This window comes from Prionailurus bengalensis, chromosome B4 (genome assembly GCF_016509475.1).
Source record: "Prionailurus bengalensis isolate Pbe53 chromosome B4, Fcat_Pben_1.1_paternal_pri, whole genome shotgun sequence".
Lineage (NCBI taxonomy): Eukaryota > Metazoa > Chordata > Mammalia > Carnivora > Felidae > Prionailurus > Prionailurus bengalensis.
In genome coordinates this window covers 110,394,167-110,411,514 of record NC_057358.1, presented here as the reverse complement: position 1 = coordinate 110,411,514, position 17,348 = coordinate 110,394,167, and the positions used below count along the sequence as shown (strand labels likewise).

Sequence of the window (17,348 nt, the reverse complement as noted above, 5' to 3'; positions counted from 1 at the left end):
AAATTATATATTTCTGTGCATAAAATTGACAAAATAGATTAAAAAGGCACTGCTTAATAGACTGCTTGAATATTAAGTCTTAACACATACCCAAAGAACTAATAATTGTGTTAAAGCATATTACTTGAAAACTTTACTTCAAGTATTTTAAATATTCTTATATTTATCTGCAGTTTTGATATAAACTATTCATAAAACATTTGCTACTCATAATGTAACTTAAGTTCAGATTTCATTATACTTCAAACTATAATGTGTTTAAATATAGAACTATTTTAAGAAAACATACCTGATTCTTGCATTAATATAGCAGAATTGAATAATGCTAGCTTATGCTTTGGATTTAATTCTAAAGCACGATTAAAATTTTTTAGGGCTTCATTTGGTTCTTTAAGTTCAATATGAACAATCGCCAAGTTGTACCAAAGATCTGCATTATTTCTGTCCAGCTCTAGTGCTTTAAGATATGCTTCTTTTGCCTTAAGAGGTTTATTCATTTTTAAAAGCAATTCTCCTCTGTGGAAAAATCAAACACAAGCTTTACTTACAACATTACCATGTCAATGTGTAGATACTATTTTTTGTAAGTTTCAACTTTTTCCACATATTCACAGCTTTCCTTTTTCCTTTTAACCCAGGCTTTTAAAGTTTTCTACCAAAAATATCTGAAAATGTCCTCAAACCTGAACTCATTAGTTTAGCAAATTTGGTTTGTTAGGTTTTCAAGTATAACTAAAGAAAGAAACAGCATACCTGACTTTAAAGGGTAAGATGCGGGGAGGTATCCAAGAAAGGGGAACAGAGAAAATATATTCTTTAATTGTATCTTGAAAGAAGGCAGACCAGACTACATCATAAAATTGGCAGCGACAAGAACGGGGGATTAAGTTTTCAGGGGACCAAGTAATAGCATTTGAAGAAGGAAAATAAATATGGTAGTGATGGGAAAATTCCAGTATTCAAATCTATGTTAGAAGTCTCGTTTATAAAGAGCAGAATGAAAATTTTTCCCCTTCTTATATTAATTATTCTACAATGTATTCTTATAAAATGGCCATTCATTAAAACGAAAGAAAAAAACTCCCCAAAACAACAAAAAAAGAGTTTTTAAAAAAGCTGACTAGTAGGCAGGGTAGGAGGGCACTAGTGCCACCTGCAGGTACCTTTGAGGAACACATGTGGAACGGAAGATCAGTTTGAAAACCATTTTACAAATCCTTCTAATACGGATCTATTATCTGTTAGAGCTTTAAAAAGTCATTTTGTTTAAGCACATATGTGCAAATAAATTTAGGCAGTAATATGAGAATACTTTTATTATGATACCATTATTTCCTTTAAGTATAAGCATAGGAATGAAATCAAATGAATGACTAATATTCTCAAAGCAACTTCTGGAAAGAGCATCTGTCCAAGATGTTATTTTTTAATGCAGATTGTTGAATAATTCTTCATAGATTAACACATGACAGATTTTATTTATATATGCAACCCCACTAAGCTTAGCTAATTTCAACAACTACTGGATAAAACTGAACAAAGACAGCCTCCCAACTTATGAACAGATTTTATCTCAAAAACTAATGAAATTCTGAATGCATTTTCCCCATAAGAACAATGTTAAAAATTATGATTAGGTTTCTGGGCCAGCGGATGAAGCAGAGTTTAATATACAATTTTACTCAAGTATAATACAAATGATAATCCTTACATGGTAAAATATATTAAGTTCTCTCTAACATGTGCGGCCAAAAGTTTTTGTACTGACAACTAAAAAGTTTCTTTGTGATAAATAAAAGGCATAATAACCAATCAGTTGTCAGTATTTAAGAAAGCTCTTGAGAGTTGGATATTAGAAGTAATTATTAGAAAATACAAGTTTCAAGTGCTTTAAGTAAAAAAGAATGTGACAATAAGAAGTAAATGAAACTAACAAGAAGCTTCTACTCTTTCTTCCGTATAAAACCTTAGTTTGCTACTACAAGTGACAGTCAATTTCAAATCAAATCAATTAAATTTGATTGTAAGTCTAAACTAGGGTATGTTTCTATGTTCTTGGTTGCCAAATAAGATTACTAAAAGAAAAAAAAAAAGGCAATTTAGTTCAGACAGTCAAAATGTACATTCAGATACAGCTTCAATTCTCTGTAATACAACTTAAAAGTGAACTACAAATACCTGCTAATATAAGCCTGCTTGAAGTCAGGTCTCATGCTTATTGCTTGCCGGTACAGCTGATCTGCTTCTTCCAGCCGGGACTCATTTGCTCTGATCAGATTGGCCAGATTAATATAAACATTTAGGTGGTTAGGGGCAATTCTGGCTGCATATTTTTTACCAGGAATAATCTGTTCAGAAAAACATAACTGGATGTTTCAGTACCACATAAAAATAAAAAATAAGTATTCTTAGTAGATTACTTCAAATATATATGACATAAAAAGGTTATGGTACCAGTTTGTATTGCTATACTGAAATAAGTCATAAAAACGTGAAAGTACCTACAGTATTTATAAAATGTTAATAAAATAATATTTTGTGGTATTACAGGAGATAATATTTTTTCACTCATGCCAGCTCAATAGAATATTGTTAGCTTTTTATTTACATGCATCATTTTATAAAATCATAACTAAATCTAAACTTTTGAGACTAAGGTCTGTTAGCATATTTGTATTAGACAAGGAATAGAAAGAACTCAGGTATCTTTCCTCTCAGTCTAGTGTATTTGTTACAGCATGTCAGCTTCCATGTTGTCAGCAAAGTACTTCCTGGTTGTGACAGGGTGGTTAATTTGTTAAGAGTTATACTAAAGCCTCATTTGGTAGAATTAGGAAATAAAATTCCCTTGTTAACTGATTATTCAGGTTAAGTAAAGATTATAAAAGATATATAGACCCAAATTTTCTTTTTTTTTTTTTTTAATTTTTTTTTTTTTCAACGTTTATTTTTGGGACAGAGAGAGACAGAGCATGAACGGGGGAGAGGCAGAGAGAGAGGGAGACACAGAATCGGAAACAGGCTCCAGGCTCTGAGCCATCAGCCCAGAGCCTGACGCGGGGCTCGAACTCACAGACCGTGAGATCGTGACCTGGCTGAAGTCGGACGCTTAACCAACTGCGCCACCCAGGCGCCCCTAGACCCAAATTTTCAATGAAAGTAATAAATTATATCTGAAAAAAGTCTACATTGAACACAATATAACTTTAGAATCTTAGGACTGAAACAATGCTTAAGATCATGTGGTCCAACTGTTTTTGAAACATTTATCAAACTATATCTAATTATTTTAATATTATAATTATTAATATAATATTAATATATACTACCATTGAGAAGACTGTAGTGCAGTTTTTTTTTTTAATGTTTATTTTTGAGAGAGAGAGAAAGAGAAAGACAGAAAGAGAGAGAGCGTGCACCAGTGGGGGAAGGGCAGTGAGGGAGGGAGACACAGCATCCATAGCAGGCTCTAGGCTCTGAACTGTCAGCATAGAGCCTGACATGGGGCTTGAACTCACTCATAAACCGCAAGATCATGACCTGAGCCAAAGTCCGACACTTAACCAACTGAGCCACCCAGGTGCCCTGCAAACTATCTTTTCTGATGAAAGACAGGATCTGACTTTCCAACTTTCATGCTATATTATAATATCCAACGAATTTTCTGCATGTGTCATTGTTACAACTGAACACAATACAGCAACAGAGGTGTATCCCCTCATTTTATTAGTTTTTTATTCATTTATCTTTTGATAGGAATAATGTTGCATTTAGTGCTCAATGTACTATATAAAAATCTCTTCACTTAAAGTTACTTAACTCATTGATAACTTGTAATTAAGAATATCTAAAATTCATAGCTTTATAAAATTTTTTACAAACATAAGTTTAATTTTTGCCTTTTTAAAATTTATTTATTTTTGAGAGAGCGAGTGTATGCACACGAGCATGTGGAAGGGGTGGAAAGAGAGAATTGCAAGCAGGTTCTACACTATCAGGCACAGAGTCCAATGCGGGGCTTGAACTCACCAACTGTGAGATCACGACCTGAGCCGAACTCAAGAGTTGGATGCTTAACGAACTGAGCCACCCAAGCTCTCCTAGAAATTTTTAATTAAGTGAGCTACAAAAGTAAATATAATCCTTTATAAAACTTGTAGTACTATGCTCAGCAAAATAAGTCACAGAAAGACAAATACTATATGATTTCACTCATGTGGAATTTAAGAAACAAACAAGCAAAGGAGAAAGAGAGGTAAAACAAGAAACAAACTCCTAAATATAGAGAACAAACTAATGGTTACCAGAGGGAAGATTGGCGGGGAGATGGGTGAAATAGGGAATGGGGATTAAAGAGTGCACTTGTATGAAAGTGTTCAATCACTATATTGTACACCTGAAACTATTATCACACTATATGTTAATTAGAATTTAAATAAAAACTTGTAGTAATAAATGGTTTATTGGACACTTTACATTTGTATCAACAAATTGAAGAAAAGATAATCTAGGTAATTCTATTCAATATGGACATCTAGTAGATATGACACAATAGAAATAAATTATGACAACTTACTTGGGGCATCAGGGACTTAGCCATCATGTAAGATTCTTCAGCTTCTTTGGTTCTATTTAAATTTTTATAAGTTCTTCCTACATTCATGTGAGCACCAATATCATCTAAAATTAAAAAAAAAAGTCATTTGTTGGCAAATATACTAAATAGTATTCAATGTAAACCCAAAGTTTCTAGCAACAAAACACTAGGCAAAAAAAATACAAAAGCAAGCAACAGGTCCTGCATCCTCCTTAAAGTTCTTCTAACACAGAATGATCGATGCTATACTAGAAAATTATGTCATAAAGTACTCTAAGGACAGAAACTGCATATATGACATGAAAGGGGAGATATAGAGGTAATAAAGAAATCTGTATCATTTCTCTTCAGATTTTACTATACTATACTAAGGCTTGTTTCCATTTCCTTGATGCATAGCTCTGGAATTCACTCAAAATGTATGGCTCAACTCTAAAAGTAAAAAGATCTACAAGTGAAAAAGATCATGATTCCTAGAATTATTTCGAGTGTTATAACTAACAAATATACATGCATGGTGGGATGGGGCAATGAGACTATGAAAAAACTCTGCAATTTTGTTTTTTAAAATTTTTCTGAATGTGGTCAGAATGCAAGTTTAATAAAATATTAGGATTCTCCAGTACCACTTAAGATGCAGCAGCCCATCCTACATAACATATTTATAACTTTTTAAAAGGCTGTGTTACTATCAGTATGTCAGAAACTTTTATCTGATTTTCTCGTATGGAGAATCAAACCCAAATTTTTTCAGGGAAACAAAAAATACGTTATTTAAATAAGAAAGATATTAGGGCCCACTGCATACTACTTTTAGGACACATTTCCTAGTAAATATTTCAAAGGTTTGGAATAAAGATAGAAGAGAGAAGATCTTAAATCAGACAAATGTTATTGAATGAATCTCTCACAGACATGACAAGGTTTCACATTATGATTTCTACTTGCCTATGACACCAATGATTTTGCCTGCTGAATAGTTTTCTGCCTGCACCTCCTAGGACACATAGGGGCCAAGCATATATATCTTAGTCATTCTCTTAGGATGACAGTAAACAGTCCTAAAATCTTGGTACATTATGTTTCAGGCTGGTAATTGTGCACACTGCACAGAAAATGTCATATGCAGCACAGGTTTGGTTAAAGAAGTAAGGGACAAGATTGGGAGGAAAGGGCTGATTTTTGTTTTTTGATGTACTGCTGAGTCTTTAAAAAAAATTTTTTTTAACGTTTATTTATTTTTGAGACAGAGAGAGACAGAGCATGAACAGGGGAGGGTCAGAGAGAGAGGGAGGGAATCCCAAGCAGGCTCCGGGCTCTGAGCTGTCAGCACAGAGCCCGACGCAGGGCTTGAACTCACGAACAGTGAGATCATGACCTGAGCTGAAGTCGGGCACTCAACTGACTGAGCCACCCAGGCGCCCCAATGAGTCTTAAGGGGTTTCAGGAGAGGTCAAGAGGGAAATAAAAAAAAAAAAAAGAAAAAAAATTGCTTAGGCAAACCATTCCCAGTCCTGGCTGCAAATTAGGATACCTATGTACTTTCAAAAAGTCAGATAACCTCAGCACCACCTCACTCTATCAAAATAGAATCTATAGAAACATGATCTGGGAAAATGTTTTTACAAGGTTTCAAAGGAGGTTCTGATGTAGAACCAAGGTTGAAATTCACTGCATTACCAAGAGCATATAAAAATAGAGTAGGTAGTATTTGCTCTTATATAGCTCATTTTTTAAAATTTCAAATAAATCTATATCATTTATTTTTACGTATTTTTAATTTTTTAAAGTTTTTATTTTTTTAATTCTTTTTTTTTTTTTTAATATTTATTTTTGAGAGAGAGAGAGAGAGAGAAAGAGCCTGAGCAGGGGAGGGGCAGAGAAAGAGGGAGACGCAGAATCCAAAGCAGGCCCCAGGCTCTGAGCTATCAGCACAGGGCCCGAAGCAGGGCTGGAACTAATGGACCATGAGATCATGACCTGAGCCAAAGTCAGATGCTTAACTGACTGGGCCACTCAGGCTCCTCAAATCTATACCATTTATTATAGAGATCAGAAAGTTACTTAGAAAAACTAAGTTACTAAGAACCTGAAAAAAATTAATTATAAAGTGAGAATTTAAGGAAAGAACAAAGAAACTGGTAGTTTAGATAAACAAAATTCAGCGAAGTATTTACAATGTTATTGACATCAGCTCCAATCGTAGAAAGGAAATATGTTGGGGCGCCTGGGTGGCTCAGTCGGTTAGGCGTCTGACTTTGGCTCAAGTCATAATCTCATGGCTCATGGATTCAAACCCCACATTGGGTTCTATACTGACAGCTCAGAGCCTGGAGTCTGCTTCAGATTCTGTGGTCTCCCTCTCTCTCTCTGAACTTACCCCTTTCACACTCTACCTTCTGTATCAAAAATAAACATTAAAAAAATTTTTTTTAATAAAAGAAAAGAAAGAGGTTACCTACTTGGATGAAAGACAAGGCAAATTAATACCCACGGAAATTAGGTTCTTAAAATTATGGCAAGAAGATATTGTCATCAATGCAGACTTCAGACACTAGAGTAAGGCAGCCCTACTTTCTCAAAGAACTAAGGTAGCAATTAGATAACCTACAACAAAGCTAATAAAATGAAAGACAAAATTTCTAAGCAGTTTCTTATAAGTTAACAGAGTTTTAAGATTTCAGAGAAGGAAGGAAATAACCATTACTAAAGTAAATTTAAATTTGAAAACAAACAAAAAGGGTTGGAAAAGAAGACAAGATATAAAAAGCAATGACATTTAAATGACTTTTAAAAAGCTATAGGATTTCAACAGACAGTCCTGCTATTATGAGTGTGCTATCCAAACCAACAATAGCATGAATCTAGCAGTCTATCTTTAATTCAATGTAAATGAGAACTGACAAGTACTAGGCAACTTTGTACCTAATAATTCCTTTTCCACCAACAATGAAGCTAAGCAATCTCACACTGGTGGCCCTGGCATCTATGTTGCTTTCCAATATTTCCTATCTACAAAATTATCTGTCAATTCATCTAAAGAGATAAAAACACCTGAAAACTCATAAATACTCTTTAAACATTTCCATATTGACAACATCAAAGTTGAACTACAGGTCCATGATTTTTTTCTTGCATGAATAATTTCAAAGATTTGGACTTAGATAAAAATGAAATCAAAACAAACCTTATAGAATTCTGGTGTTCCTTGACAAAAATCTATCCTTGTCTTGTAAAGATGTTTATGGAAACTGCAATTCCATTTGTAAAAATTTTATCTTTGTCAAATGGAATTTTTTTTTTAAACACTGGTAACCATCAAAACAAAAAAACCACAATTCTTCGTTTAACACAACATGTGTGTCACCTTCTCAGACCACTGCATAATTTATAATCTTACTCTGGTTAAGCAAGAAAAGCCTTCAGACTCAATGTTTCATTTATTTTTTTAAAGTAATTTTAAAATGTTATGAATCCCTATTTATGTGCTCAACTGTTCCAAGGTTTTAAATATCTAGACAGTTGTTACCCCAAACTTTTACCTCTAGTCTCAATATCCCTCATCTCCAGTCTTATGAATCTATCTGTGTATGTGTAACACTGACAAAAAAGGACTCTTGATGTCCCTCCATATATGCCATTTCATCTATCAAATCTATGAAGAACACAACTAAAAAACAAAGAAAAAGCTAGGATGCCTCTAAATATCAAATTCAATGTTTCTAACTTTATGTACTTTTTCAAGTACTTTATGTACATAGAGGGGAGGGACAAAGAGAGGAAGAGAAAGAATCCCAAATAAACTGGTTTACCTATTTTCTTAGCCCATGGCTAATTAGAAACAGCAATTTTGAGAATATTGTAGAGAAGTCATACTAATGGAAGTATTAGCAATTATCTCAAGAAAGGCAAACAGTGACAACTGACAATGAGGGGAAAAATTATTTTAACACCAAGTACTTGTACCTGGCAAAGCTATACTTCACCAAATTGATTATCAGTACCACCCAACAACTCTGCTATATCAAAATAAATTCCTTAAATGTCTAAGTAGCTCTAACATATACTCCAACTCAAAATAAGCCATCATCGAGCACTATAGTTTTCAAGTCACCTGGAATGAACAAACCTCTTACTTTTATTTTCCCAAATATAATTCAAGTTTTAAAAACAAGCTATCCAAATAGTTTTATTAATTAATAATGCTTACCTGGCTGAACATGAGTAGCCTGTAAGAAGTATTTCAAAGCTCTCTCAAAGTTTTTTTCATTTTCCAGAGCATGACCCACATTATTCCATAATTTGGCATTATTTTTATTTACCTTAAATACATAAGCATAGATAGAAATTAGTTACAATTAAGAAAATACAACTCCAATTAACGCAGATATTTATCTGGTATACCATTAGGAATGGAGTATTCTACAGAGATATCCACGAATGGGTGAAGGTGGTCAAAGATACAAACTTTCAGTTACAAGATAAATAAGTTCTATGGATGCAAGGTATAGCATGGTGATTATAGTTAACAATGTTGTATATTTGAAAGTTTCTGAGAGTAGACCTTCAAAATTCTCATCAAAAGAGAAAAATTGTAAATACATGACAGATTTTAACTTGTTGCAGTAATTATTTTGTAATATATCCATAAATTACATCGTACACCTTAAACTAATACAAAGTTATATGTCAATTATACCTCAATAAAACTTGAAAAAGTAATTGAGACTTTCTCCCAAAAAAGAAAAACTTGTGGATCTATATCTATATATAAATATATATCTCCAATCAACACAGATATTTTTTTGGTATATTATTAGAAATGGAGTGTTTGACAGAGGTGTCCCTGGAGAGGAGAAATGAGCAAAATGAACACAGCTTCACCAAATTTACTCTCCTTCCTTTTAACATCAACATACTAAAACCATAGCAGTCTAATTTCATCTGTTTTATATATTAGAATTTTACTAAAACTTTTATTTGATCAAAGCAGCTTGGACTGCTGGCTGGCTCAGTCAGTAGAGAATGTGACTCTTAATCTCAGGGCCGTGAATTCAAGTCCCACATTGGACACAGACCTTACTAAAAAGACAACCAAAAAACAAGCTACAATGTTGTTTGAAAGCTGCTCTATTTATATTCTTTTGGAAGAGAAGGTATTTGAACATGAGAATATATTTAACACTTCACTATTTATTTTTTAGGCTTATTATAAAGCTGTTTATGTGGTCTATTATGGTAATGGGAGCCCTGGGATTAAAGTTCTAAATTGATCTGTGCTTTCAGAGTTCACTGATGGGCATGGTGTTCCTGCAGGAAGAGGATGGTAGCTGGCCAAGGAACTAGCTTCAGTGACTAGGACTGTGGTTTTGAGATTGTCCTAGGAGTAAGGATAAGCAAAAATCTTGAAAATTATGGGGCTCCACTGGTATTTTAGGAGTGCAGATTAAGAGGAATGGTATGAGGTCTCTTCTATTTATAAACTTCTGAGCTAGAGGAAAGAGTGGAGCTACTGAGAATAAATGATAGTCATGTGATCTTAAACTGATGTCAAATCAAGAAATGACATTGACTACTGGAATGAAGCAGTATTCTAGTAAAGCCAGGCAATGGGGAGTACACAAATAGTCAAGAAGAATTTAAGAATTTACAGATTTGAAGAGAAGCACCTGAAAAACAAAATCATTGGTTTTAACTTTTACAGAAACCAAATTTTATGATTTTTAAAAAGACCTTATTCCTAGATGTCATCCATTCTACAGAAATGCTTTATCACTCCTTCCTGCCAGTGCATATCTTAACTACCATACTGTAACCACTGGTTATCTTCCACATAGTAAGGTGCCATTTTTGTTATGTATTTTATTTCATTGAATCTAAGATGCCATCATTTCTAAGACTCACCATTAAGAAAAAAGCCACTAGGGGCGCCTGGGTGGCTTGGTGGGTTAAGCGTCCGACTTTGGCTCAGGTAATGATCTCACGGCTGGTGAGTTCAAGCCCTGCGTCAGGCTCTGTGCTGACAGCTCAGAGCCTGGAGCCTGCTTTGGATTCTGTGTCTCCCTCTCTCCCTGCCCCTCCCCTGCTCCTGCTCTGTCTCTCTCAAAAATAAATAAACATTAAAAAAAAAAGAAAGAAAAAAATAAGCCACTAATTGTTAAGATGCCTCTCACTCTAAGATTTATTCTGATTTTAGAGATGTTAAAAGGTAAAAATAAAAAAAAAAAAGAAAAAAGAAAAAGTGCACCTTTAGAACTAGTGAACCATATATAGTATTCTTAAATTTTTTTTTTTTAATGTTTATTTATATTTGAGAAAGAAAGAGCCTGAGCAGGGGAGATGTAAAGAGGGAGACACAGAATCCGAAGCAGGCTCCAGGCTCTGAGCTATCAGCACAGAGCCTGATGCAGGGCTCAAACTCATAAGCTGTGAGATCATGACCAGAGCTGAAGTCCAATGCTTAACCAACTGAGCCACCCAGGCTCCCCTACAGTATTCTTAAACATTCTATTATCATTTGAGCTTCTAACAACTATATAGTATTTAGAAAATTATTCATATATGCTGTAGACATACAACTAAGTACTATTCAGAGCCCTGGTTATGGTATATATTATATAAAGAACAAATTTTTATTAATCTTTTGGTGAACTACTTAAAATTGACAGTTAAATGTCTAATTAAATGTAAAAACATCTTAAACATGACTATAAGAAATCATTAATGACATACTTTCCTGTCATTCTGGGTAATACTTTACCTTCAAGGCTGACATAAACAATGTATATTCAGACTCCCAATCCCAATTTCTGTGGAGTGTTTTTAAGGCATGAGTGAATATCACCATAGACAGACAAACCCAGGATAATTTTTTTAATACACTGTTTAAGAGAAAAAAGCAGAACAAAAACAACATCATCTATATCACCAGAAGCATTTTACCTTTTACAATAGAGGTAAGAAATATGTTAAATATCCCCAAATATTATGTTTGAGTTTATTTCAAGGAATGAGGATCCTTCTAACAATCATCCAACTTTAAAGGCAACACCAAAAAATTAAATATTATGCACACTGCCTTCTACTTCAGTCTTAAATTATATTAAATATTCCACTATTGGTCTCTATTTCAAAAAGTCTGCTTAAGTTTAATAACAAAAAACCCGATAAACCAATTTTTAAGTATGACTTTCTTTTTGGGGCCTTTACTTACAACTTGAATATTCTTAATTGTGTTTATCAACGGTCAATTTTATCATTGCTGTATTTAAAAAAATTTTGGCTTACCCAGACTGCATCTATACCACAGATTATCATGACATTCTTTGAATATTTTCACATTCTAAAGCTAGAGTTATTTATGATAAGTCATAGTAAAAATAACCCTTTATGTAATAGATACAATATAGCTTATATAGTTTTAGGCTAATTATTTGGGAAACAATTCCTCATGTATAAAAAGGTTACACTTCAATAATCCCTATGATCACATTCATTACTACTGTTCTCTGAGTCTATTTTTTTGTCTCAGTAACACAGTTTAACTTCTTTCATTTTGACAGATCCACTTAATCAGGATAAGAGTGCATGGATCAGAAAGAAAATGGACACTGGAGGCAGTAAGATGTAAATGTGAATCAAGAGTCTACTATTTACTAGCTGTGTGATCTTGAGGTAATCTGGTTCAGTAACCTGTATGAGTTTCAATTTTCAAATGTGCACACCAGAGTTAAGGAAAGTTAGATTAAATGAGAAATCTAAAAGGTCTATCATGGCTCTTGGCACCTGGGAAGCACTCAAAAACTGGTAGTAATTATAACTGGATAAACGGGTAGAAGAGAAAAGGCTTGGTAGATGTTAGCAAAAATTGTAGACATGGATGAGATCATCCAGAGAGAATATGCAACGTGACAAAAATGGCTGTGAATAAAACTCTGAGAAATAAATATTTAAAGAGCAGTTATAGCAATAAGAATCTGAGAAGAGACTGAACAGAGATGAAGAGACATGGAAGAGAATTAGGAGAGACACTTTTTACAGATGCCCAGGAAATAAATTTTAAATACAAGCACTGACTGGATTTAGTTACTAGAACGCAATGATATAGAGAGAAGTCAGAATTCTGTGTGTTGAAGGATGACTAGAAAGTGAGAAAGCAGAGTCGGTGACCATTTCTTGCATATATACAATGTGAATATTCTGTTCCTTAATTGTTAGTTTGAGGCCTCTAGGACATGGTAGTTATGATGAAGATAGTGATATCAAATTACAGACTGCTTACTATATGCATTTTACATATATTAAATCAACATGACTCACTTAAATAAGAAGCCTATATCTTAGTTCACTGCATGTGGAAGTGGCAATGGTAATTTGTAACTTTAGTCTCAATAATATCCTTGTTTTCATTTGGGTCTAACTCAAAGTGTGTTAGGTTTCAGGCTTACAACAAAATTATATAAATAAGAGAAAGAACATAGGGTGAGGTGGGTGCCATGGAGCTTTCTTAACTTCAATTACAGAAATATGAGGAAACGATCAAGATGGAAAATAAAAAGGTATAAAAATATGACTTATACAACTAAACACTTTAAATACTTAAATGTATCACACTTAATTCTATAGTTTGTAAGCATTAAATGAACTAACATTTTAATTCACCTTTTGTTTGATATTTTCTGCCATCCATGGGCTACCAAAATACAGAACCCCATGCTAGGAACATATAATACTCGCTCAGCAACAACAAATCCCACTGGGAAGAAAAGGTTTGATGCAGGAATAAATGGTAATGCCATTAGACAAAGTGCCTACAAAGAAAAATAAGATATTTTATTTAAAAAATATGTGGACATTCAATAGCAAAATCCAAATATTGTATCATTTAACTTGAATGATAAATGACCATTAATTTGAATGGTTCACTGTACTGGTGGACCATTTTTAATAATACTCTAAACAATACTAGTTTAAACATAAGGAAGGCAACTTATGGACAGTAATAACAGACATCAGGATTATGTCACCAAAGTGAGATCAAGCTAGAACTTATAACCAGAGATCATCCAATTAAATAAAAAAAATTTGGGGGGAATATATATAAATAAGACAATTTTTAAACATCCAACTAAAGTACGTGTGGTAAAAATAAACTGATAAAGATGTTAACAGGTTTTAACAAAAGAAAACCAACCATACAAGTTTTTATAATTTTACTACCGTAACTATTCAAATATTGGAAACTGAGGAAATGACATAAGGTACACTTCAGACAAGACAGTAGACTACTACTTCTGTACCCCAGCATTACTTGCATAACATTCTGATGGATCATATACATTTAACAGTGGCTTAGTATATACATAAAAATAAAACTGCCCCATTAAATAGTAGTCTTTTATTCTACAAGAATTTCTAAAATTCTAACACTGTACATTGAAATAAAACATCATAAAAATGCTTAGATTGTTTTTGCCATTTTGAAAACGAGTTAACATAAGGTTGCTAGATTATAAAGCCATTAAAAAGATAGGATACAAACAGCTAGCACACAAATAACTTGTGAAAAGAAGTTGGTTGTTATTAAGACACCTGTTTCTATGGATATCTGCTTCCACAATTTGTTACCCTAATTTGTTTTATAGTATCTAACTGAATAACTGCAAATTGTTCCTTCAGCTTCAGAAGTTTGAGTCTTCTAACAGTTTGAGAGGAAAGATTGTTTTTCCTTTATTATATTTTATTAGTAAAATATAGATACAGAGATGTGTATCTCTCCATCACAAATTAATGACTTGTAAGGAGGAAATAACTCTAAAGCACTACCAAACTGCTCAGTATCATGCTAATTTATAGATCTAAAATTTTAGTGTTTTCTTTTTGATCAAAAAGGTAAAACATTCAGAGTACATAATTCACTTTCCATTTCCCAAGAGTGCTTGATAAAAATAACCAGCTAGCTACGAAAGAGACATTCCAAAATATGTAGTCCTTTTCTAAAAACAAATAAGCAAACATTTTTTTTAAATAATTCATGGCTTCCTTATAGTAATTTTATTTAAAAGAATTAAAAGTGTTAAATTCAATCAAAGATGCATTGGTTATGATGCATAAGCTGCATACACAAAAAACAATCTCACAAAAAACCTACCGGTTCCTAGATAAGGAATGCCTCTAATTAACTTAATGAAAAGTTCTAATATGTTCTCTACTGGTATATGCTAACCTAGGTAACTATGGCTACCATAAGTTCCTTCTTCGGTAATATAAAACTCTCTTTAAAACAACAAGTGTTAGGAGTGCCTTGCCAGCTCAGATGGTTAAGTATCTGACTTCAGCTCAGGTGATGATTTCATGGTTTGTTGGTTCGAGCCCCATGTCGGGCTCTGTGCTGACAGCCCAGAGCCTGGAGTCTGCTTTTGATTCTGTGTCTCTCTCTTTGCCCCTCCCCCACTTGCACTCTGTCAAAAATAACATTAAAAAAACAACAACAACAGAAAAGAAAAGGTGGTAGTGGAAAGCTCACAGAGTTTGGACAAATCTCTTTCACTTCTTATTTCTTATGTAACATAATAAGGTAAACCACTCAATCATCTTGCCAATCAGTGTTTCTTCATAAAAAGGGATTAATAACTGCTTATATTGTTGATACATATGGCATTTTATTTAGTAAGTGCTTATCATGGTATCTGGTACTTGGCAGGTACTCCTTTGATCTACTCAGTCCCTTCCATAGATCTTCAGAAAATATCACCATAAAAAGTAACCTGTTTAGTACTCTCTTAAGGCAGGACTTAAGGTCACAATTGTTCTTTTATACACATAAAATAAAATTTAGGTAAATCTATGCTTACTTCACTGGCACGATCCTCTCTTTATTTTTTATTCAGCTTACATTACATAAATCATTACTTTATTTGCCCAAATTTTAAATTCACCCAACCTACCTTATTTTTCCTTTCTTTTAGCAGAACCTCAGCTTTGGATGTGTTCTACCATATATCTGCTTTGTATTTACCTGAGCAACAAAGCACTACTAGAGACAGTCCCAAAGCAGAACAGATTAGTATCATCAAAAATTCATGGTCAACTTCAAAATGATTCTTAAGACTGCTCAGAATTTCTAGGTTTCTTTGGTAGGCTCATTCCCACTCTCCTAGATTTTAAATCTTGATTACTTTACTCAAACTTCTGATCCATGACATTTTCAGCAGGTGACTATACTTCCAAACATACAGAGAAAACTACACTCATAAAACAAGAATTCCTTCAATTCCCTGCTCCTATACCAACCAACATCCACATTCACATGTATTTCCATCCATTCTGAGATATAAGAGGCATCTCCATCTGTCTCAGGCCAAACCTGAGCTGTATCTACATGGCCCTTGCTCCGCACAAATCTCACAATTAGCCATCCCTTCATTTACTCAGCCACTTTCTAATCAACTGTATCGTTCCTATCCATATTTAAATATGCTCTTGTCTCCCCAATCTTAAACATGTCCTTTGACAACATATATTTACGTTACCATTATGTAACGTTACCATTCATTATGTACTTCAGGTGTAAATCAAGTTCCCACACTCTTACGAAAGCACTTTAAAAATTTTTTTTCAACGTTTATTTATTTTTGGGACAGAGAGAGACAGAGCATGAACGGGCGAGGGGCAGAGAGAGAGGGAGACACAGAATCGGAAACAGGCTCCAGGCTCTGAGCCATCAGCCCAGAGCCCAACGCGGGGCTCGAACTCACAGACCGCGAGATCATGACCTGGCTGAAGTCGGACGCTTAACCGACTGCGCCACCCAGGCGCCCCATGAAAGCACTTTTATAGTGGGGGTATGAAGTAGCTCGTTTTAACCCCACGTAATCAACAATTCAAATCAATGAGTATGTTTTTGCAAATCAACCCATTATTGACATCCCCTGCTTCTAAAAGTTAGCCAACTGAGTACTCCAATGAAAGTGATTCTCCTACTTCTGAAGGTACACCAAATCTAGATCTTCATGCTTCCTCCAAGCTCTACATGAGATCAGTCTGTGATACTTGAAGTCGGCATAGTATTCTCTCACTTAGGTAGTAATAAATTCAAGTTTGCTCATCCTTTGAAATATTCAAAGTTGAGTTACCCTATGGGTTGGTTATCTACACTAGCAATCTTCACGTCCTCATCTCCTAATCAAATTTTTCCACAGAAATAAATTTCATTTAAGTAACTAATACACCAAAAGAGGTAAAATATGACTGATCTCACTTTTCTGCTTCACAGCATCTGTTAGTGATAACCATTCCATCTTCCTTAAAACATTTACTTACCTTTCTGTCCACTTGGTCTAGCTCCTACTTAGGTTCATTCTCTTCTACACAGTATCTAAATACAGAAGGTCTTTTTTTTTTTTTAATTTATTTTATTTTTATTATTTTCTCAAGTTAATATACAGTGTGGTCATGGCTTCAGGAGTAGAACCTGGTGATTCATCTCTTACATCTGACACCCTGTGCTCATCTCGAAAAGTGCCCTCCTTAATGCCTGTCGCCCATTTAACACACTCCTCACCAACCTTCAGTTTGTAGTCTGTATTTAAGAGTCTCTTATGGTTTGCCACCCTCTCTGTTTTTATCTTATTTTTCCTTCCCTTCTCCTATGTTCATCTGTTAAGGTCCTCAAATTCTACATATAAGTGAAATCATAGGAGATCTTTCTCTGACTGACTTATTTTAAGCAGGCTCTGCACTCAGTGTGGAG

At 34.0% G+C, this 17,348-nt stretch overlaps 1 protein-coding gene across 2 annotated transcripts in view; it reads right to left on the bottom strand.

The window, feature by feature from the left end:
* Positions 1-17,348, bottom strand: part of TMTC3 (transmembrane O-mannosyltransferase targeting cadherins 3) — a 60,997-nt gene that overhangs the window by 7,576 nt on the left and 36,073 nt on the right. For both annotated transcript variants that reach the window (XR_006294435.1, XM_043561965.1), the window contains exons 8-13: positions 13,259-13,407; positions 11,358-11,478; positions 8,808-8,919; positions 4,577-4,680; positions 2,179-2,348; positions 290-516 (exon numbers count right to left, since the gene is read on the bottom strand). Coding sequence is in view for 1 of the 2 variants with exons in the window: in XM_043561965.1 (XP_043417900.1) it covers positions 290-516; positions 2,179-2,348; positions 4,577-4,680; positions 8,808-8,919; positions 11,358-11,478; positions 13,259-13,407 (883 nt within the window). In the remaining variant the exon portion in view is untranslated. The remainder of the gene's footprint in view (positions 1-289; positions 517-2,178; positions 2,349-4,576; positions 4,681-8,807; positions 8,920-11,357; positions 11,479-13,258; positions 13,408-17,348) is intronic.